Here is a 23,784-nt window from a genome sequence, read left to right on the forward strand (position 1 = left end):
GGAGCTGAACACAGTTGGAGACGGAGAAGGCATATTTTACGCAGCGCAAAGATGTCCCGTTACTGTGGATAGACGTGGTCGAATAAGGAGACTGAAGCCCTGATCGAAATGAGGACGTGTACATTAATCAATTGCTTAAGAAAACACATAAAAACACTGCAGTGTATTATAGCCTACATAATATTCTGTCTGTCTGTCTGTCTGTCTGTGCGTGCCGTAAACATGGAGTGCTGTCACTGTGTGGGACTGGGGAGTTATATCAGTGCGCTCATGCAGCGCTGTGCTGCATGCCCAAAAGAACAGTGTGTGGCGGCTGCGTGCGTAGAGAGAGAGAGAGAGAGGGGGGGGGGGGGTCCCAGACGGCACGACACATGCACGTTATGAGTGTAATTTTATCACCATAGATTTCACTGTGTAGGCTATAGTTTATGAATGGAACACATTGATAAAGGTCCCTCCTGCTGCGTTTCCAATTGCTGCGAATGACAGTGTGAAGGCAAACCGCAGCCAATTAAATATGCAAGAATCCCAATTTCCCCGCCCATACGGATCTGAGTCTACCGAAGTATTAGGTGAGAATCTGACCTTAACCCCTAATCGCTCCCCGAGCGAATGGCTTCTCACTGCTCCTAGTAGTATGCATCCATGGAGCACTGCCCTGTTGGCCAATCAGTGCTGATTACACCTCAGTAATGGCTGGCCCACAGGGCTGGGGTTTTGTCTATACAGAGCCATATGGCACTACTACTATTACTACTTGTTTTCCTTGACACACTGTACACACACACACCCAATGTGTGTTTTACCCACTGGCAATGTTTGTATAATCAAACTAACCCGCCTTTCCAGAATCAATGTACAAATAAAACCCTGCTTCTTGACATTTATAAGCATTTAAGGTCATTACACACTGGCGAATTAGCGACGCGATGCGAATAAGCGATCTGAAAATGCGAAATATTGCATGTTGCACTTCGCCTGCGAATCTCTGCAAAATACGACACCAGAGCGAACAAATAAAAGCGAAAACGGTCGCATTTTCGCACATTCGCACATTCGCCACTGATGTGGAAGCTTGCATGGACTTCAATTGGTTTTTTTTAAATGCGAATTATTCGCACGAATATATCGCGTCGCTAATTCGCCAGTGTGTAATGACCTTTAGATCAAATATGTGCAGCAACTGTAACTGACGATGACTAAATACTGGTTTTCTTGTGTCTTCTCTCCACAGTTACCACTCAGTCTGTGACCAAACCCACAACAGGTAAAGTGTTATTTCTTTCTGAAAAAACAATCTTGACAATACGTAAAGGACCACTTCAATCATTTTCAACCTAATAAAGTTTGAAATCCTGTTTGAAATGACTTAGGCCTCTTTTAGACGGTGACCATCTCCAGATAAAACGGCAAAGTCCCGTTGCATTCTCATTTTTTAACCCTTTACACGAGAAACGCACACTTTATGAAAACGCTATGATGTCGCTAGGTGGCGGTAACGGGCTGCCAAATAGACCAGTCACCCACGTACAAGAAGAAGAACCCGGTAGCCCCCCTTCACGCAACCCTATCGGGGTTTTGCTTCCAGACCACGACAGGGTTGTGGCCGTCGCTCGAGGTGACAGACAGGCTGACAGGCAGCCCAGAGCATGCAGGCAGAGCGCGCCACGGGATGGCTATATATTTTATAATACATTAGGCTACATACACGCTGCTGCCTGCCACCTATTACAAGGAATTTAATTTACATATGCTGATGTCATAAGTTTTGCGGATTCGCCGTTTTGCCTGTAGATGGAGACTCGAGGAAACGGCGTTCTCAAAGATTTCCACTCTGGGAGGTGGTTTCACTTTGTTGCGTTTTCACCTCCCCAAAACGCCGTTCTCGTCTAAAGGGACCCCAGGCAAACGATACTTTATTTTGCCGTTTCCTATGAACACCGTTCTCGTATAAAGACCACCTTAGCCTGCCTACCGATGATGTCATTGGTTGGGACACCCTGATCACACCATGACCATGTGATAAAACACAATACATCTAATGAAATGTCTCTATTGAGACCAATCGAACCAGTTGTAAGAGAGTCCTGATGTTTGTTCCATTTGTGCAGAGCATAATATATGACTGGTATATCTAATGTTTACTGTTCTTATGTGGACTGGTATATCTAATGTTTCCTGTTTGTTTTTGTTTTTTTATGTTGTTTTTGGCTTTTGCCTTTATTTTATATTTTTTATGGAGGGACGGACAGTAGGCTGACAGGAAATGGGGAGAGAGATGGGGGGAAGACATGCAGTAAAGGCCGTCGGGATCGGGAGTCGAACCCGCGGCACACTGCCAGACTGGATTAACAGCCAAGGTGCCTGGACCATTGAAACATGGCCCAGGCAATGTTTACTGTTATGTGGACTGGTATATCTCTTGTTCACTGTTCTTATACATGGACTGGTATATCTAATGTTCACTGTTCTTACATGGACTGATATATATCTAATGTGAACGTGTTGAAAGTCCAGTGACTTTTGGATAACAATGAGCATTACTATCTACTATTCCATCCATCCATCCTATCCATTAATCTTACCCAGAATCTTAAGCCATCCTGGGTCCAAATTGAACTCCTATCCGCAAGAGATCTATCTCTGGATTCCTTGCTATACTCAGCTCCAGTTAAAATCCTAAGGAAAAGTGTGTCTAACCCTTTTGTCATCAATACTATAAATATATGGTTTGAAATCCATAAATTCATGGGAAACACCCCAGAGCTGTCCTGCTTTGCACCGATTTGGGGAAATGAACATTTTATTCCAGCTAGAATGGATCTGGGATTTAAATTATGGTTCAATAAAGGCTTAAAGAAAGTGGTGGATCTATACGAGAATGGCAATCTAATGTCTTTTGAGGGGCTGAGGAGGAGATATGAGGTACCGCAAAACCACTTCTTTAAATACTTGCAAATCAGAAACTTTATTATTACATGTGTCAAAAATACAAAACCACCTCCTTTAACAGTGCTTGAGAGGTTTTCCAAACAGGATTGTTTAGGAAAGGGGTTGGTCTCACAAATGTATGGTATACTAGAAGGGTTTCATAAAGATGACTCGGAGAAAATAAGACAAAAATGGACACAGGACCTTCAAGTGGAAATCTCAGAAATTGATTGGGGTTTAATATGTTCCAAGGCACAAACACAAACTATCAATACTAGATTAAGACTAATTCAGTATAATTGGATAATGAGAACTTACATAACCCCGGAGAAAGTAAATAAATTTGATCCAAACATTCCTGATTTATGTTATAAATGTGGGGAACATAAAGGTACACTGTTCCACTGCTTATGGGAATGTGAGGAGATTAAAACATTCTGGAGGTCTGTGGTCCATTATGTCTCTCAGGTCACATTCTCACCTAATACTTCGGTAGACTCAGATCCGTATGGGCGGGGAAAGGGAATTCTTGCATATTTAATTGGCTGCGGTTTGCCTTCACACTGTCATTCGCAGCAATTGGAAACGCAGCAGGGGGGACCTTTATCAATGTGTTCCGTTCATAAACTATAGCCTACACAGTGAAATCTATGGTGATAAAATTACACTCATAACGTGCATGTGTCGTGCCGTCTGGGACCCCCCCCCCCTCTCTCTCTCTCTACGCACGCAGCCGCCACACACTGTTCTTTTGGGCATGGAGGCACAGCGCTGCATGAGCGCACTGATATAACTCCCCAGTCCCACACAGTGACAGCACTCCATGTTTACGGCACGCACAGACAGACAGACAGACAGACAGAATATTATGTAGGCTATAATACACTGCAGTGTTTTTATGGGCTTATGGAGTTATGGATCAGGGCTTCAGTCTCCTTATTCGACCACGTCTATCCACAGTAACGGGACATCTTTGCGCTGTGTAAAATATGCCTTAACCGTCTCCAACTGTGTTCAGCTCCTCACCCGCCACATTATGTTTGCTTCATTTCCTTTATTTACTGCGGATTGCATTCACACCTGCACCGAATCGTAGTCAAGTGCGATTCGAAGCGAAGCGAAACCCACGTTTTTTGGCGGAGTAAAATGCGGTTATTTGCTGCGCATTAGGATTCGAATGAGCCTTCACACCTGCCAAACGAAGCGCACTTTCTGACAATGCGCAGCAGGATTCGTTTTAATCGCAGCAAAGCTCTCTGGTATGAATGCGACCTCAGATTACATCAGGTCCAGTTCCTCTTTGTCCTAAATTATGTATACTCAGTATTTATCCATTCAATTGTACACTAAATAGTAATGAAAAAATAATGACTGACCTTTGCCTGTTACAGGCCAGACGCTCAATTGCGCTATGTTGGAAGAATGTCAATGCCCCTACGATCGGCTTTTGGCTGAGGAACTTAACGACCAGTTTGGCACATGAGAAACTAACTGTAATTAGGAAGAAACCTGCGGTATTCTATAAGATATGGGAGAAGTTCTTGGACTTCATTAAGCGAGGTGATATTGAAGAGGCTTTGGATGTATAGTGGTTAATTGGAGTAGTCAGCTGTGGGGTGGGGGTAGGGAACTGTGCATTTGTTTGTTTAACTGTATGTAATGTGTTTTGTTTAACTGTATGTAATGTGTGTTATTTTCGTTTTATTTTTAGTTTTGTCATTATTATCTTTGTTCTGTATTTATTGTCAAATCATTTTGTGATAAGATTTTGTTTGTATTTGTGCTGCCATGGGGATGTGGGGGGGGGAAATATATGTAAATTGTTTTGAAAAATACTTCTTTGAATCAATAAACATATGTTTAAAAAAAAAAATCTTACCCAGAATCGGGTCGTGGGGGTAACCGTTCAAACAGAGATTTCCAGTCTTCCCTTTCCAGAGGAGATCATAATGACCTCCCCATTTGGTCCTTGGTCTGCAACGGGGTCTGCTCCCATTGGGACGTGCAGCGAGGAGGACCTCCCTAGGGAGACGCCCGAACCACTTAAGCTGGCTCTTTTTTGTTTGCTCTACTATACTCCGAGTCTCTCACGCTGACTGAACCTCTCACCCCATCTCTATGGGAGATGCCGGGCCAGCCGTGTCCCGTCTGAGAACTAATTTCGTCCGCTTGTATCCGCAATCTTATTCTTTCGGTCAGGACCTATAGGCCTACATGTCATAGGTGAGATTAGGAACGAAGATTGCTCGGTATATCGAGAGCTTTGCCTTCTGGCTCAGCTAGTGTGGACCAATTATAGCCTATGAAGATAGATTGGTTTATCATGTAAATGTTGTTTTCTCCAGTGGTGGAAGTACATTCACTTAAGTAAAGAATGTAGGTATTTGTACTTTACTTGAGTAAAGTACTCCAATTTCCATTACTTTTTCTTCTACTCCACTACATCTCGGATACAAATATTGTACTTTTACTCCACTACATTTATTTGAAAATTTTAGTTACTAGTTACTTTGTAGATTTGTATTATTATTACAAAACATGCATTTACCACCTCAGCCCTATATACATTTCGGCCATTTGAAATTAGCCAATCTGTAGATCTGGTATTTTCAAAAGATTCTTTATACATTTTGACATTCTGCATAATGAGTACTTTCTACTTTTGTTACTTTAAGTACATTTTGACACCAGTACTTTTACTCAAGTAAAGTTTTATTACCGGTCTTTTACTTGTAATGGAGTATTTCTACATTCCATTATTGATACTTTTACTTAACCCATTTTGGGCGGGAACCCCTTTTGGTGTTTTAAACATTATGTTATAGTTTAGCTATTGAAAAATAGCAGATATACAAGCTCTACGAGCTTGTAGGTCTGCTATTTTTGAAAAATCGTGAGAATATTTATTTCAGAAAACTGGAGGATTTAGAAGATTTTATTTTTATTTCGAGGTCAGGCCTTAACAATTAAATGTGAGTACTCTTTCCACCACTGTGTCTCTCCACTCAGCGCCCGTGAAGCCCTCCGACAACGACGGCCAGTTCTGCAGCACGTGGGGGAACTACCACTTCAAGACCTTCGACGGAGACTTCTTCCAGCTGCCGTTCACGTGCAACTACATCCTGACCACCCACTGTAGGGCCAACTACGAGAGCTTCAACATTCAGATGCAGCGGCAGCAGAGGGGAGCTCTGGCCTACATCAGCAGGGTCTCCATGAAGCTGGACGGGACCCTGGTCCAACTGTCCAAGGCTTCAACTCTTATAAACAACAAGCGGTATGAGCTCACAGTCATACCATGTAGAGGGCTGCAACGGGAACGGTATTAATTAAAGGACCACTTCGCCACTTTTCATCCTACCTTCATAAGAATTGGTCCTCACTAATGTTCATGATAAAATGGTATAATGTTTTTTCAACTCGGTCTGTGTCTCATAGTAGGGCTCTGGGCAGTTCAGAAACCCATCCACCAGTGACCTCATCGATGGGTATCCAAGCTAATAGAAACTGCAGGCTTTCTATTCCTGAAAATTTGCAAAGCGATAATGGAAGCCATCGTTCTCACGATAATACAAATCTAAATACATATTTTTTTTTTTAAATCTGCCTAACGATGATGTCACTGGATTGGTTTCGGAACTGCCCCCAAAGCCCTCCTATGAGACACAGACAAAAATGATGCTATTTTATCATGATCATTGGTGAGGACCAATTATATGAAGATAGGTTGAAAAGTGGTGCCATGGTCCTTTACGTTACCAATTGTTCATTTGTTATTAACAAGGACATTTCTCCTCTAGGGTCTCCATACCATTCAGTCAATTCGGTGTTGCTATTGAGAGGGTTGGATCCTATGTGAAGATCAGAGCTAACCTGGGTCTGGTTGTCTTCTGGAATGAAGATGACACACTCTGGGTACGTTTGATTATGATGATGTTACATTTTAACATTGTAATGATACATGATGCTGTGTCGTTACTTGCTTTTGAGGGGCCCCTGTTTTGGCCTTTTTTGCATTTATTGATAGGGTACAGTAATTAAATAGGAAAGTGGGAGAGAGATGGTGAGTGAGTGATGAGGCAAAGGCCGTCGGGCTCGGGAGTCGAACCCGCAGCACGCCGTCCGGCTGGCTTTGCAGCCTAGGTGCCCAGACGGTTGAGCCAACCGTCCGGACCTAATATGTCTAGCTTTTGATGTGTGTCCACACAAACCTTGTCCTACACAAACATTAAATTCCCGTTGACAGTGAATGGACAATTTTACGTCATCGTGTCCATTGTCCAAGCAAATAGACATACTGTAGTGTCTATTTTACGTCATGATGATGAAGAGGTGGTGGTATTCAGTCTATGTTCTATTCAAAACAATATCATTTTCTTTAAAGATTGAAATAGACAACAAATACAAGAACCAGACGTGTGGACTTTGTGGCGACTTCAACGGAGTTCAGCTCTACGACGAGTTCATAGAAGATGGTGAATAAATACACGAAACACTGTATGAACAACAAACTGTAAATACCCAAGTATACATGTATCTACAGTAAACTCTCAGTTATTAGTATTACCTTCTTTTTCTTTCAGTGTAAGTGCAAATGTTATCGACTGTGTATTAAGTATACATTTCTTTCCCGTCAGGACAAAGTATAAATGTTATGGACTACGGGGAAAGTTGGAAACTAAACGGTCCGACTGAGTCCTGTGAGCAGGTCTCCCCTCAGACTGAAACTACTTGTAATGATAAGGACAAGGTAGGAACGACCTTTAATTATTAACTACCGTATACGTGTAGTGATAACTTACAGTATAAGGTAGTGTGTGTGCGTGTGCGTGTGTGTGTGTGTGTGTGTGTCTGTGTGTGTGTGTGCATGTGTGCGCAACTGCGACTGTGCGCGGCTGTTTATGCGGGCGCAGCTAATATAATTAAGGGCTACATAGATACAGTAATATACAGTAAATGAGTCACTCTATAACAATGAGTCCAGAATAACAATATAATTTACAGTAGGTTCCTTTTTTATTAATCCAAAACCCAATGCGAAAGGGCGTTAGGAGCTCAGGGGGTAGAGCAGGTCGTCCAATGATCCGTGGGTCGGCGGTTCGAATCCCGGCTCCTCCAGCATGTCCACATGTCCTTGGGCAAGACACTGAACCCTGAACTCTGAACTCTGACCAGGGACGTGCAGAGAGTGTTAGAGAGGCAGTGGCTGAAATCCCGTAAGAGGGCACTTTTAGACACAAATAGCGAAAATAGCTGATCTACAAACTCACAATGCGCGCTGCAACGCTTTGAGAGCTTGTAGATCTGCTATTTTCGGGGCGCAATCTTTATCTACTGGAGATGTGGTGTGCGACATGGATTTTCGAAACAAATTAATTCAACGCAAAATGCTGCATTCGAGTTCAAGAGACTTCGGGTGAGAAAAAAACAATTCTCCTGAATGCTGCCTTCCGGCATGGCATGCATGGAAAGAGTAGCATTTGCATTTCTTTCACCATAGTAAATGCTGCATTCGTGGTCTGGAAAGGGCAGTTGTTTTACAGACGGGTAAAATGTGCACGTCCCTGCCTCTGACCTCCAGGCAGAATCAGAAGCAGTGTGTCAGCATCTCCTGTCCGGACCGGCCTTCCTCAGCTGTACAGACCTGCTGGACCGTGAGGCCTTCCTCACATCCTGCAAGCAGGACGTGTGCCAGTGTAACCGCAACAACAGCTGCCTGTGTCCCACCATATCGGAGTACTCTCGCCAGTGTAGCCACGCCGGTGGAACGCCGCAGCGCTGGAAGACGGAGCAACTGTGTGGTACGAACTGCTTCAACTGCTCGCGTACAATTTACAGTTTAAGGCATTTATCTGGACGATCTGTATCCAGAGCAATACAATGCAGAGAGACAGTGCAGCTGCCTTAATCCTAATCTAGGATTGCAGCTAGCAGCCTAGCATCATTTTAAGCATCATAATATCAAAAGTTAACATAATCTTTTAGGGCGGCTGTGGCTCAGGTCGTCTGATGATCCCTTAAACACTGAACCCTACATTGCTTCCAATGAGTCGGTTGGTGTGAGCTCGCCACCATCGGTGTGGGAATGTGGGAAGTGAGGACGCTGGCGTTGACTGTTCGCCGCTTCACCTCCCAATGTATGAATGAATGAACGAGCACTTGGAAAAGCGCTATACAAATGCCATTCATTATAAATAGTATACTTGACATTAGAAACTATAGGATTCCAGGTTAACAAGTGACATAACATGGCGCATGGTGGTCAAGGCTATAGGTCACGTGCTAACACAGGCACGTTATATAATACTTTTATGTTTTGTTTTGTTAAATAGCAATAAAGAAATGTCCTTTCAACATGGAGTACCAGGAGTGTGCCAGTCCCTGCACCGACACGTGCAGCAACCACGAGAGAACCCAGCTCTGTAGCGACCACTGCACTGACGGATGCTTCTGTCCAAAAGGTACACATCTCAGTCAGCTATAGAGCATAGCAGGTCTGTGGGCGTGGGTTTCTGGACCCACTGAAACATCGTCCATTCATTTTCCCCATAGAGATTTACAAAAATATTCATATAAATTATTTTAAGCCTATAGAATCCAGCCATCCAGGATCCTGGTGAATCATGACCACCTTTGATTCTGTGAGAGAAAATAAAAACGATACGATATACATTTAATAAATACCCTTTGTATAGCGGTTTTCATTGTTCTTTCTTCAGAGAATCAAAGGTCTTATGGCCATGATTCACCAGGATCCTGGATGGCTTAAAATAATTCATGTAAATATTTCTGTGAATGTCTATGCGAAAAATGAATGACCACGTCCACTGCTATGCTCTATTCGGACAGGTAGTTCCAACCGAACTACAGTATGTCAGTCTAACCTCTTCTAATTTCCCAAGGAACCGTCTTCGATGACATCAAGCAGTCTGGGTGCGTTCCCGTCGATAAGTGCTCCTGCTTACATAGTGGCAAGCCATACAAGCCCGGGGAAACGTACACAAAGGCATGCAGGAAATGGTAACTGATTTACTGATGTCCCAAATTAAGTGCATTCTGTCGTGAATGATGTTTGTGAATGAGCGGTGGTTTTGACTGAACTGTGTTGCTGTCAGCACCTGTCAGCACGGTGGCTGGAAGTGTGTGAACATGGACTGTCCCTCTACCTGCTCCCTGGTTGGAGGTTCTCACGTCAGCACCTACGATGACAACCAGTACACCTTCCATGGAGACTGTTCCTACATTCTGTCCAAGGTGAGGAGGTCAAATGTGACAGGATTTGACTGAGCGGCTGCCATCGTGCAGCCTCCTTTTTTTAATCCAAAATGAGTTAATAGCACAGGCACATATATATATATATATAATTTATTTATTTTTTGATAGCCAGCAATGAGTAAAACACTCCCAAAATATATAGTCTCTGTGACACATCTAGGCCTAGGGGCCACAATCTGCATTCAAAGATGTTCCTAGAAGCTTTGCCATTGGTCAAATCAGGCAAATCGACCAATGGCAAAGCTTCTAGGAAAATCTTTGAATGCAGATTGCGGTCCCATATTATTGCTTATAGCAGCTTTAAGTAGGATTCATTCATTCAAGAGGAAAAAAAGGACATTGAAGTAATTTAGAATAGCTTGTGCTTGATTGATTGATTGGTTGATTGATTGATTGATTGATTGATTGATTGAAAACTTTATTTCAGGGGAATCCATTGAGACCAAGGTCTCTTTTTCAATAGTGCCCTGTGTAAAAAAAGGAACACAACAATGATTTTACATAAATGACAAAGGCAAGGTACATAAGAATTTATAGTAGGCCTACAAACAAACTTAAAACCAAATATTACGAAAAGCAGGTGCCTTCTTCCAGTATGAGGTCAGTTAAAAATCTTTTAAAAATAGCAAATGAAACAAGGACATTTAACTTCTTGACAGTCATCATTCAGGGTGTATTCTGGGTGTATTCTGGTGGATAGCACACTTTAGTTTTTTGTCCAGTTCAGACCTCAAGCTATAATTTGGTAAATAATACACCTTTGCGAAGCTTCACTGTCAAAACATACCTGTAATGGAATCCTTCTGACTTGGCTAACATTTTGTTTTATGCAGTTCTGTAGTTAAAGCATTTCTATGTCCATGTCTTAACTTGTTTCCAGGAATTGAATGGGACTTTATCAGTTCATGGTGACATGTACAGGTGTGGAAACACCCAATTTGAGACCTGCCTGGAAGCAGTTACTGTCATATTACCAGGGGAAACGGTAGGACCCTCCAGACCTATAGCTTTAGTCATATTTTACTATTTTAGTCACCTGAAATGTATAATGTTAGTCTAGTTTTATTCAACTAAATCTACAGTTTATTTAGTCAAAAATGCATTTTTGTAGGCCTTGATGGGGTTGTAATGGATGATTGTACACTTTGTTGCATGCTGAAAATAGCCGTAGATCTGTTATTTTCAGAGCGCAACCACCGACCAAACATAAAATGATCTCTTCTCCACTAGTCCCTGCCTTACATTTTAGTCTAGTTTTTATTTGTTGACGAAATTGTCAGTAGATTTAGCCATAGTTTTATTCATCATGGTTTAGTTTTATTTAGTTTTCGTCAGTGAAAAAAGGTAGTTGTTTTTCATCATAGTTTTAGTCGACAAATTCAACACTGCTATAGGTTATGTGAATGCATACATTATGAGTACAGTGATACATGTTGTTCAACTTGCAGACAATTCGAGTGGAAGACTCCGGAAATGTCTTTTACAACAAACTGAGCTCTCAAGTACCGCTGGCACTGAGTGAGCATCCATTTCTTTACCTTTTTCTTCAAAAAGACGACACCGTCTGTTTTTTTTTTTGAGTTGCTCGTTAAAACAGATCACTGATTGCAAATGTGTTGGTATTGTTTTTTACAGAGGACATAACCATCTTCAGACCCTCATCATTCTACATGGTCGTACACACCGCCTATGGACTACAAGTCACCATACAGTTGACACCCACAATGCAGGTCTACATCACCGCTGCTACGTCGCTGAAAGGCAAACTCCGCGGTATGAATCCATGCAACCATAATAGATGCATAGCTTATAGATGGAGTGCTTGATTGTTGTACTTTTTCTGTTTTATATGTGATTATGGAGTTAATATTACTCCAAAGGACCTTCAGGTGTGATTTAAATATATCTTCCCTGTGTATTTTGGGTTTCTTCCTGAAAGCTGAAAGCCTTTGAGTAAAAAGGCCCAATCGAAATACACGGTATTGTGACATCACATTCACAATATTAACCCCTCCCCCTTTATCATACATTGACATACAACAATAGCTGTGGGTGCGGCTTCAGTTCAGGTGGACCACCCACCTGAAAACCAGGCATACTTTAATGAACTGGTGGGTGTGGCCACATAAAAACATACTTTTAACACTTTCTGTACACTTTTTTGAAAACAATTCTTTCTCCTAGTATAATCATGATGAATGATCATGTTTTATGGGGTTGATATAGCGTTGATATGTTTGATTATTTATTTTTGTGTCGTATACTTCCAGGCCTGTGTGGAGATTATAACGACGTGGAGGCTGATGATTTTAAAACCAGCTGTGGGCTGATCGAGGGGCAGGCCGTAGCGTTCGCCAATTCATGGAGGTCCAAATCGAGCTGCGAAGACGTGGCCATGTCATTCGGGACACCGTGTAGCGCAAATGTTGAAAAAGGTAGATGACAATGGCGAGCAGTGGTGTCAAAAGTACTCGCATGTTTTACTTAAGTAAAAGTATCAATACTGCAATGTGGAATACTACTGTTACAAGTAAAAGTCCATAACACCTACAAGCGACACCTACAAGCGACAGGTGCGTAGGAGAAGGGCAACCAAGTGCCCGACGTCATGAAAAAGAAGACTACTGTCTTTAAATGCAGTGAAAAAGTTTGATATTGAACCAGCAACGTTTCGGCCTATACGGCCTTCATCAGGCTATCTTTTAAGCTACAAAGATAGTAAAGTAGAATTAATTAAGTAGAATTAAAAGTTTATTAAAAAAATTAAAAAAGTCAAAAAGTACATCAAAATGTACCAAAAGTAAATGTACTAATTTTGCAGAATGCGTCACATCGCGACACTTGTAGATCTGCTATTTCCAAATGGCCAAAATGTATAGGGCTGAAGTGGTTACTGTATCTTTTGTAATAATAATCAAAATCTACAAAGTAACTAGTAACTAAAGATTTCATATAATTGTAGTGGAGTAAAAGTGCAATATTTTCTTCTTGAGATGTAGTGGAGTAGAACTAGTAAAAGTACGGACATTTGGAAATACCTCAAAATTGTACTTAACTTACTTAAGTAATTGTACTTACTTCCACCACTGACGGCGACTTTGTTCCAAATGTTATCATTGGACGATCTAGTCTTTAATATCACAATAACTGTTTGTGTGTGTGTGTGTGTTGTTTGTTTTAACAGAGAAATATGCCAATCATTGGTGCACTATGCTGTCAGACCCAACGGGGAAGTTTGCAAACTGCCATTCTACGATCAGCCCAGAAGTCCACGTTGACGTAAGATCTAAGATCTGGGTTATCATCATTGTGTACTGTGTACTGTGTACTGTGCACTGTGTACTGTGTACTGTGCACTGTGCACGTGATGGGTTGTGAGTCAGGACAGTTTAGGGCCTGCAGTACCATGCAGGACCACCAGAGGTATTTGCGTACATTTAGTAATATCTGAATGAGAGACAAAGCTGCACAAACACACAGTGAAGAAGCAGAGTACATAAAAAGGGGCAAGCAGGCCCAACATCCACACAGTCGCACCGCTAGAAGGTCCCGCGTTCGATTCCCGTTAGGGACGCTGTGAGCACTGCATGGGGGCGAGTTCTCTCCTCCACGTCATCAGTGCCCACCAGTGGGGTTGGCGAAAGGGCCTTTCTGTGTAGAGTTTGCATGTCCCCCCCCCCCCCCCCACGGGCCCACACAAACATGCAGCCATCCTGGTCTCTATACAGCCTGATTGAGGGGAAAGGAACTGGTTCCTTCCACACGCTATATGTCCTACCGCGGAAACTCCCCCATGTCAGGTGATGAGAAGCGGCCTGCTCACTCCTCAATGCATTGAAGGAAGCATGAGCTCAGTTCGGGGCTCTCCCCAGGTTGGCAGAGGGAGAGAAGCGTCCAGGAATACAGCTTAGGCTATTGGCACCGGGTGAAGAAAAAAAAGGGTTACAAAAATCCAGTGTTGTCCCTGAACACGTTCAATGAACGATCGTTCACAAACTTGTTCATATTTTGGGTGAACTGAACATACTGTGTTTCTGCTTGATGAACGTTATTGTCTCCACCAGGCCGAAGGCATGGAGAGAGAGTATGTTTTTCACTCCGTCCGTCAGTTCGTGTGTGTGTCCGTCCTTGTGTCCGTGTGTCCGTCCGTCTGTGGACAGCTAATCCCCGGAACCGTTGGCTTGATCGCAGCCATACTAGCACACACACTCCCTGAATGCCACAGCCTCTGCCCCAAGGTTTTCACATTGGCCTCTTCCTCAGCCTAGTGGGAATGTGCGTGCACAATTTCACGGAAATCACACGGTGTGTTCATGATTTGCGTCATTTTGTTTGGAACTGATCACTCCTGCGAACTTTGGAAGCCAATATTAGCCAATCAGGATGGAGACTGAAAAATCTGAAAGACCCGCTTCATTGAATGGCTCTAGAGAGACTGTGTACCAATTTGCGTGATGTTTGGACAAGATCTGTCCAAACACACGCATATTATATTACTCCTAAACATTTTGCCAAACATCACACACACTCCTATCCTCCTGGTGGAAACATGTGCCCAGAAGGCCACTTTTTCTAGTTGTGAACTCGTTCATTCTGGGCGTGTGTGAACATGGCTCTCTCACAGTTCAAGAGTGTGTGCCAGATTTCCATCCAAACAGGCCTTAATGTGCCAATCTGTCTGCTCCTGCTAAAGCATAATATAATAAACCCAAATCCCGACACCAGGGGTTGTGGATTCCCTCTAAGGCTAGCGGTTAAATGATTGGCTTTAGCTTCCCTTCCCATGCAGGGGACCCAGGATTGGAATCCCATAATCGTGTTTGGTTTGGAGTACAATACATGCTGCAGCAAAACTAAACACTGAAATAATATATTTTTTAATATCCATTTCTGCTAAGAAGTTGTGTACCAGGTTGCCTCTATTGGCTCCAATCGGGATGGGCCATCTTCCTAAATATTAACAATCTTTGCCTTGGCTTCCCATTGGCTATTAAGATTATGCTGATATAGGAAGGACATGCGGTGGGATGTGGGAGTGGCCAGAGGAGAGAGACAGATAGACACAGACAGACTGTGGCAACAAATTCATGGTGTGTGTGTGTGTGTGTGCGTGTGCGTGTGCGTGTGCGTGTGCGTGTGCGTGTGCGTGTGCGTGTGCGTGTGTGTGCGTGTGCGCGTGCGCGTGTGTGTGTGCGTTCCTCTCCATAGAATTGCATCTCTGACGCCTGTTCCTGTAAAGACAGTGAAGGCTGCATGTGTGCCATGGTTTCCTCTTACGTGCATGCCTGCGCCGCAGCAGGCGTCGCATTACCCGGATGGAGAGACGCCATGTGCAGTAAGTCCCCATCAGGTTTCAGATTTTAAAAAGAGCAACTTCCACGATTTTTTACTTGAATCTTATCGGCCTATTTAAAGCATTCGCCAAAATGTTTTTTTCGTCTGCTAGTGCTCTTGGTCTTAGGGCCGATTCATACTCCTATTTTACCGCTGTTTCGGCACTGTAGTGCCGAAATTATTTCGGCTCGTCAGAAAATTTCAGTAGCACCAAAAAGCCGACTTTAGGACGGTTAAGACTGAGGTTAGGGTCAGCGACCTATGTGGCCGGTTAAGACTGAGGTTAGGGTCAGCGACCTACGTGGCCGGTTAAGACTGAAGTTAGGGGTTGGGATTGTGTTAGTAATCGGTCGGGAGGTCGGAAAAACAATGACATGTGGTTTCCAACAGAGAAGTACTCGGTGGACTGCCCTGCCACCATGGTCTACAGCTACTCCGCCACCAGCTGTGGTCGCTCGTGCCGCGCTCTCAGCCAGCCGGACCCCACCTGCCTGATCAAGAGCACCCCGGTGGACGGCTGCGGCTGCGCAGATGGGACCTACCTCGACCACAAGGGCCAGTGTGTGAGCGCCTCGCACTGCCCCTGCTACGAGGGGGAACACGTGATCGGTGCTGGACACACCCTGAGGCTCCGCGGAAGTGACTGGTGAGCATTTGAAACGTCGACATGCGATTCAATTCAACCCTGATTTCATAATAAGGGCTTACATTGGGCTTACATTGTGTGTGTGTGTGTGTGTGTGTGTGTGTGTGTGTGTGTGTGTGTGTGTGTGTGTGTGTGTGTGTGTGTGTGTGTGTGTGTGTGTACCGGTATGTATGTATGCATTTATATATTTACAGGATCCTGGAATGCTTGAATCTAGACTTAGATTGATATAATTGATATAAATGTTTCTTTAACCTCTATGGGAAAAATGCATGGCCTACTTTTGAGTGGAACCACAAAATGGCCACCACTGCTATGCCATATAGAGCATCGCAGTCCCGCCCCGTTTCAGAACGACGAGGACACCAGGAAATAATTCCTCACACATCTTTCCCATAGACGTTTCAAAATGTATTTATTTAAAGACCTTTGAAGCCTCGGACAAAGCCAACTCGGCAGGTGACAACTCATGACAATAAACAATTTCTTTTTAGAAAGATGAAAAACAACAACTTTTTTCGTCTTTCTTTTTTTTTTAATTTATATTTTTTGTCCCACGATTTTGTAACCCATTTTTCACCCCTGTGTCAATCATCCTGTGATGTGATCCTGGGCTCTACACACCCTCCGCCAACCTAGGGAGAGCAACGGACTTAACTCATGCTTCCTTCATGCTTGAGTGTCCAAGTTGCTCCTTTACACCTGACAGGGGGGAGTTTCCCTGGTTGGACGTAGCGCGTGGAAGGAACACGTTATTCGAACCAGTTCCTTTCCCCTCCATCAGGCGTCCCGGCTGGCCAGGGGGAGGCAGTTTAGAGACCAGGATTACTGCATGTTTTTGTGAGGGTACCTACCCTAGGGGACACGGGGAGAACATGCAAACTCCACACAGAAAGGCCCTTTCGCCAACTCCGCCTTCGGGTATGGGCACTGATGACGCGGAGGAGGAAACACGCGGCCAGCACCCACAGCGCCCCGAGTGGGAATCGAACCCAGGACCTTCTAGCTGTGAGGCGACAGCACTACCAACTGTGCCACCGTGCCCCTTTTTTCGTCTTTCTAATTATCTGTTCGGCCCCCCCAAAAAGTGTTCATTGTCATGAGTTGTCACCTGCCGAGTTGGCTTTGTTCGAGGCTTCAAAGGTCGTTAAATAAATACTTTTTGAAACGTCTATGGGGAAAATTAATGGGGAATTATTTCCTGGTGACCTCGACTGCGACGCTCTGTATATCAATGATATAAGCTGTAAAGAGGACCAGTCCATACTTGAACCCTGAGGGACACCTCAAGGCTGTTAACTCTACAAAAAAAAAGCATTCCAATAAGCAGTCAAACTAGTTTAGTTGTGCTCCAATTCCTTGTTCTTAGTAAAACAAATGGAAAGAAATTAATGTTTGTCTTTGCCTCTCTCCTTTCTGTGCATTCTAGTGTCTGCAAACACGGAAAGTTAAAATGTACTGGAAAGCCAAAGTATCTGAGTGAGTATCCAACACTCTTTGAATGATTTATACCACAAAATAAATGGTAAATGAATGGCAAATGGTGCGTTAATGTAGCTACCTGCTTGGCTAAGATTGCATATTCTTCTAGTTCACAGTTCATTTTTTATAACATGTTAACCAACAGCGTGCACAACACACATGCCTCTATGGTGCACTTATATTGTATGCCTACAGTAACCATGACTTTAATATGCATGTATACTGTATTCATACAGCAACCAAGACTTTATCATGCATGTATATTGTATAGAGCGTCGCAGTCCCGCCCCCTCGAGAGACCCGGAAAAGAAATCGCCGTTCATTTTCCTCATAGACTTTTCAGAAAGTATTTATTTAAAGACGTTTACGCCGCGGACAAAGCCAACTCTTGTCGTGACAAATCATGACAATAAACATAATGTTTTGGGCCAAACAAAGAATTAGAAAGTAGAAGGCAGGTTACAACACTTATTTGGTTGTTTTTCTTCTTTGTAATTATTTGTTTGGTCCAAAATATTGTTGTTTGTTGTCATGATTTGTCACGACAAGAGTTGGCTTCGTACGACGCTTATAAGGTCTTTAAATAAATACGTTTCGAAATGTCTATGGGGAAAAATGCATTGGGAATTATTTCCTGGGCCTGGCGTCGTCATGAAAGGGGGCGGGACTGCGACGCTCTATACTGTATGCCTATGCAACCATGACTTTATCATGCATGTATATTGTAATACTGTATGCCTACAGCAACCATGACTTTATCATGCATGTATATTGTAATACTGTATGCCTGCAGCAACCATGACTTTATCATGCATGTATATTGTAATACTGTATGCCTACAGCAACCATGACTTTATCATGCATGTATACTGTATGCCTATATAGCATGCACAGCACCCATGACTTTCTTCAACTGCTCCAGTGCACTGCCAGGCACAAAGGGATCCGAGTGCCAACAAAGCTGCCAGGATCCAGACGTAGATTGTGTGAGTAGATCATTGGTTTGTATGGGAACCAACGTATCCTAACGATCGTCCAATCCCATGTTAAGCACGTTGTTGTTGTTGTGTCTGCAGGTGAGTGAGAGGTGTGTGTCAGGGTGTGTGTGTCCTGAAGGCCTGCTGTCAGACGGCCGCGGAGGATGCGTCAAGGAGCAGCAATGTCCCTGTTCACACAGCGGACAGTCCTACCAGCCTGGGCAGACCGTCAAGGTGGACTGTAACACCTGGTAATGATAACCTCTAACCCCATGCACGCACCTAGGCACACACACACACACACACACACACACACACACACACACACACACACATACACACACATACACATACACATACACATACACACACACACACTAACACACACACACACACACACACACACACACACACACACACACACACACACACACACACACATATACACACACATACACATACACATACACATACACACACACATACACATACACATACACATACACATACACACACACACACACGGATGAACATTATTACACATAGTGTAATAGTGATTAAATAGATCTTACGAATAAAACAATGACCTACGACCTGTCATCGTCACAGCACCAGGATAAAACAATGACTAATTGAACAGAATGACCTAAGATGTACAATGTGTCATCGTCACAGCACGTGCACAGGAAGGAAGTGGAAGTGCACCAACAACCAGTGCGACGGGACCTGCAGTATGTACGGACGGGGACATTTCGCCTCCTTTGATGACAAGAGGTTCACCTTTCACGGTGACTGTGAACACCTGGTCGCTCAGGTACCGTACAGGAAGGGGTTACGTTCAGTCACCGTCTGTGAGGATTGTTTGTCACATTTTTCAGGACTACTGTCTAACAGAAGGCTTGTCTTATAGGACTACTGTCTAACAGAAGGCTTGTCTTATAGGACTACTGTCTAACTACGAGTGTCTAACTACTTTTTTTTTCTGGGAAAACAAGCCAGGAAAAGTGGCATAGGAGCGGGAGTGAGCCTTGTATTTTGCTAAACAATAACAGGGCAGAGGGGCGTCGCTCCAAAATTGGATGACGTCCGTTGTTCTCCGCTGTGTTGTACCGGGGAGGGGCGTGGGCAAGCGCACAGATCGGTGAACCAATAGAATCCACCGGCTGTTTTCGCCTGCAAGTTTTAATCCGCCCGCTACTGTCTAAACAGAACCCTTGTCTTACAGGACTACTGTGGGAGCTCTAAGGGTTCCTTCAAGGTCATGGCTGAGAACATTCCATGTGGACCTTCTGGACAAGTCTGCTCCACTGTGATCAAGCTCATCTTAGAGGTACAACAACATGCTTACGTGTACTAAAGACGACGCAGTCACACTTCAACAAACTATGGTGTGTAAGGTTGACAAGCTTCGTTTCTTTTTCAGGACTATGAACTTCAACTGCGAGACGAAAAAGTCCAAGTTACCAAAGCAAGCAAAGGAGATGTCGTCCCCTATCGGGTCTACAGCATCGGTTTGTATCTGGTGGTTGAGACCAGGATTGGACTTATCCTCATATGGGACAAGAAGAACAGCCTCGCGATTAAACTCAGCTACAAGTACAAGGTGAGTGAATTGAGCCTTCTTTCTGTTTATGGGTCGTGCTTTGACTTTCCATTTAGCGGGTGCATGTGTTTGGTCCGACGTACTAACAGTCCGACAGGCATTAGTCTAACACCCTACCCCAAACACTAAACCCTAACCACACAGGGAAGCCACGGGTGAGGCTTAACCGGCCAGGCATGTGTCGGGCTGTTGCATGTCAGACACTTAGTACATCGGAAAAAAGTATGCGCCCGTTCAGTGGCATCTACAGTCATCTCAATTAGGGCCATCACTACCGTGACGCAGACCCAGAGTCATTTGGGGCCCATGGCTGCCCACCCGTGCCGTCGGTAAAATAAATGTATAGAGATGCAATGACAGTTGAGTTGACCAAAGTTTGAGGGAGCCCGGTGGTGGCTGCTGCTAGCACACTCGTTCCCCGTGGAGGAAGTCAGGAAAGGCGAGGGCTCCCCCGACCTCGCAGGCCTATTTGTTTGTTATAAACATTTTGTTTGTCATAATGTTCCCATGATTCCATTTGCCGATACTGCGCCCCACAGGGAAAACCATGTGGCCTGTGCGGGAACTACGACGGAAACGCCAGGAACGACTTCACCACCAGAAGCAGAGAGGTCGTGGTTGACGCGTATGTGTTCGGAAACAGCTGGAAGGCGTCTCCCGGCTGCCCCGACGCCAAGCCAGGGAAGAACCCGTGCACGGCGTACTCCCACAGGCAGGCGTGGTCCATCAAACACTGCAGCGTCATCAACAGCCGTGTGTTCGCTGCCTGCCATCCCAAGGTACCAACAACCACCCGCTATTAAACACTGTGTTCGCTGTCAGCCAGCAACGTACCAATTTGGGCAGACAATTCTGATTTTAGTTTTTTGAATACAATTCCATTTAGTTTTGGTCATGTTTTTGTCATCTGAATGTTTGGGTTCAACTCTAGTTTTAGTCGACTAAATATCATGTGATTTTAGCCGATCAAGCTACACTGAGCGCGTGTGCGTAAAACGCACATACTGTACGCACTAACGCACACACACACTTTTAATTAGATCCAGTACTATGTTATTTCTGAGTATGCGGGACTCGCGTATCTGCGTCTTACGCACACACACGCTTGGTGTATACAGTAGCTCGGCCGTAAGGCTACTGTACCGTAAACCTACAAGCTGAGCTTGTAGATCGGCTCGGCTCGGGTTTTAGTCAAATAGCTTAGTTTTTATTTCGTTTTCATCCGTAAAAAAGCTAGTCGCCAAACATTTTTCGTCATGGTTTTAGTCTACGAAATCAACACTGCCAAGAACCACCCACAACAAAACAGTAAAAACACCAAACACCAAATGTTATGAACCAACTTTAAAAAGCAAGCCAAGTCATGGTGTGGTGAGAATTATTTTTCTTTTTTAAACATATGTTTATTGATTTTCTTTAAAGTACAAAGAAGTATTTTCAAAACAATTTACATATATTTTTCCCCCCCACATCCCCATGGCAGCACAAATACAAACAAAATCTTATCACAAAATGATTTGACAATAAATACAGAACAAAAATAATAATGACAAAACTAAAAATAAAACGAAAATAAAACACATTACATACAGTTAAACAAACAAATGCACAGTTCCCTACCCATACCCCACAGCTGACTACTCCAATTAACCACTATACATCCAAAGCCTCTTCAATATCACCTCGCTTAATGAAGTCCAAGAACTTCTCCCATATCTTATAGAATACCGCAGGTTTCTTCCTAATTACATATGTTAGTTTCTCATGTGCCAAACTGGTTGTTAAGTTCCTCAGCCAAAAGCCGATCGTAGGGGCATTGACATTCTTCCAACATAGCGCAATTGAGCGTCTGGCCTGTAACAGGCAAAGGTCGGTCATTATTCTTTCATTACTATTTAGTGTACAATTTAATGGATAAATACTGAGTATACATAATTTAGGACAAAGAGGAACTGGACCTGATGTAATCTGAGAGAAGTTGATGAGAATTAGTCAAATTGCCTGTTGTACTCTTTCTGAAATACAGTGCCGTATATCACAGTCAAACATTTTCCTGTGTCAAAAGGTGGACCCCAAAAAGTTTTACGACGCCTGTGTCAGGGACTCGTGTGCGTGTAACACCGGGGGGGATTGTGAGTGCTTCTGCACGGCGGTAGCGGCGTACGCAGCTGCCTGCAACGAGGCCGGAGCCTGTGTGAGATGGAGGACGCCCAAGATATGCCGTGAGTCTCCAGCTGATTTTCTTTTTTACACAAATGATAATGTTCTTATTTATCAAGAATCTCTCAGAGTTCCAGACCTGTTATGGTCATTCAGGACTAGCTCTTTATGTGCTTCTGGTAATATTAATGTCTCAATTTGTATGTCTGTGGCAAAAAAACTTTCTTAAGTTTTATTTTATTTTGTAGTGTTTTTTTAAGATTTTTTTAAGTTAAGTTTTAAAGTATTTTAAAAGTATTTTTTAAGTTAAGTTTTTATTTTAGTTAAGTTTTTGTGTTGTGTTTGTGTGAGTGTGTGTGTGTGTGTGTGTGTTCCAAGTATCCATCATCTCATCTATTGTTTGTTTTCCCCCTTCACACGTAGCTCTGTTCTGTGACTACTACAACCCGTCTGGTGGATGTGACTGGCATTACCAGCCTTGTGGGAAACCATGCATGAAGACGTGTAGGAACCCTTCAGGAATATGCTCCAAACTGATCCCAGCTCTGGAGGGTATGATAGAATCATCTATATACTGTAGTAGTGTTGTGCTCCAAACTGATCCCAGCTCTGGAGGGTATGATAGAATCATCTATATACTGTAGTAGTGTTGTGCTCCAAACTGATCCCAGCTCTGGAGGGTATGATAGAATCATCTATATACTGTAGTAGTGTTGTGCTCCAAACTGATCCCAGCTCTGGAGGGTATGATAGAATCATCTATATACTGTAGTAGTGTTGTGCTCCAAACTGATCCCAGCTCTGGAGGGTATGATAGAATCATCTATATACTGTAGTAGTGTTGTGCTCCAAACTGATCCCAGCTCTGGAGGGTATGATAGAATCATCTATATCAAGGTCAAGGTCAAGGTAAACTTTATTGTCCACAAGGGAAATTTGTCTTGGGCTTTCACCCCAGCTACAGCCACACATAAAACATCAATGACAACAAACATACATTACAGAGGAAGACACAACATTACACAATTGCACACATGATGTGGATAATCAGGCCTCACATAGTTACCGCTGTTTCAGAGCCTCGTTCAGCATCTTAGTTGATGCTGATACAAACGATTTTTTAAATCTAATGTACTTCCACTTTGGTTCTTTGTATCTTCTCCCAGAGGGCAGAAGTACAAACTCGCCATATAGAACATGGGTAACATCACTGACAATTTTTTGAGCCTGTTTTAATGTAGCCTGCTCATAAATAGACTGAAGAGAGGGGAGTTGTCTTACCCCTATGATCTTCCCTGCAGTCTGCACCAATCTGAACAATTTGGACCTCAGTTGCACTGAGAGATTACCGAACCAAACTGTGATGCCAAACCTGA

The 23,784-nt window shown here is 43.5% G+C and overlaps 1 protein-coding gene across 1 annotated transcript in view; it reads left to right on the forward strand.

The window, feature by feature from the left end:
- The window catches only part of LOC310853960 (mucin-5B-like), a 68,473-nt gene that overhangs the window by 5,204 nt on the left and 39,485 nt on the right, over window positions 1-23,784 (forward strand). The window contains exons 2-24 of the mRNA XM_083758436.1: window positions 1,235-1,267; window positions 5,941-6,208; window positions 6,732-6,846; window positions 8,513-8,732; window positions 9,264-9,392; window positions 9,834-9,951; window positions 10,047-10,185; window positions 11,087-11,191; window positions 11,655-11,724; window positions 11,842-11,979; window positions 12,477-12,641; window positions 13,391-13,485; window positions 15,415-15,541; window positions 15,931-16,186; window positions 17,616-17,665; window positions 18,554-18,654; window positions 18,745-18,896; window positions 19,321-19,459; window positions 19,871-19,975; window positions 20,069-20,248; window positions 20,788-21,027; window positions 22,314-22,470; window positions 22,832-22,960. Of these exons, the coding sequence (XP_083614562.1) occupies window positions 1,235-1,267; window positions 5,941-6,208; window positions 6,732-6,846; window positions 8,513-8,732; window positions 9,264-9,392; window positions 9,834-9,951; window positions 10,047-10,185; window positions 11,087-11,191; window positions 11,655-11,724; window positions 11,842-11,979; window positions 12,477-12,641; window positions 13,391-13,485; window positions 15,415-15,541; window positions 15,931-16,186; window positions 17,616-17,665; window positions 18,554-18,654; window positions 18,745-18,896; window positions 19,321-19,459; window positions 19,871-19,975; window positions 20,069-20,248; window positions 20,788-21,027; window positions 22,314-22,470; window positions 22,832-22,960 (3,231 nt within the window). The remainder of the gene's footprint in view (window positions 1-1,234; window positions 1,268-5,940; window positions 6,209-6,731; window positions 6,847-8,512; window positions 8,733-9,263; window positions 9,393-9,833; window positions 9,952-10,046; window positions 10,186-11,086; window positions 11,192-11,654; window positions 11,725-11,841; window positions 11,980-12,476; window positions 12,642-13,390; window positions 13,486-15,414; window positions 15,542-15,930; window positions 16,187-17,615; window positions 17,666-18,553; window positions 18,655-18,744; window positions 18,897-19,320; window positions 19,460-19,870; window positions 19,976-20,068; window positions 20,249-20,787; window positions 21,028-22,313; window positions 22,471-22,831; window positions 22,961-23,784) is intronic.

Source organism: Protomyctophum parallelum (assembly GCF_964188405.1).
Source record: "Protomyctophum parallelum genome assembly, chromosome: 23".
In the NCBI taxonomy this organism is placed as follows: domain Eukaryota; kingdom Metazoa; phylum Chordata; class Actinopteri; order Myctophiformes; family Myctophidae; genus Protomyctophum; species Protomyctophum parallelum.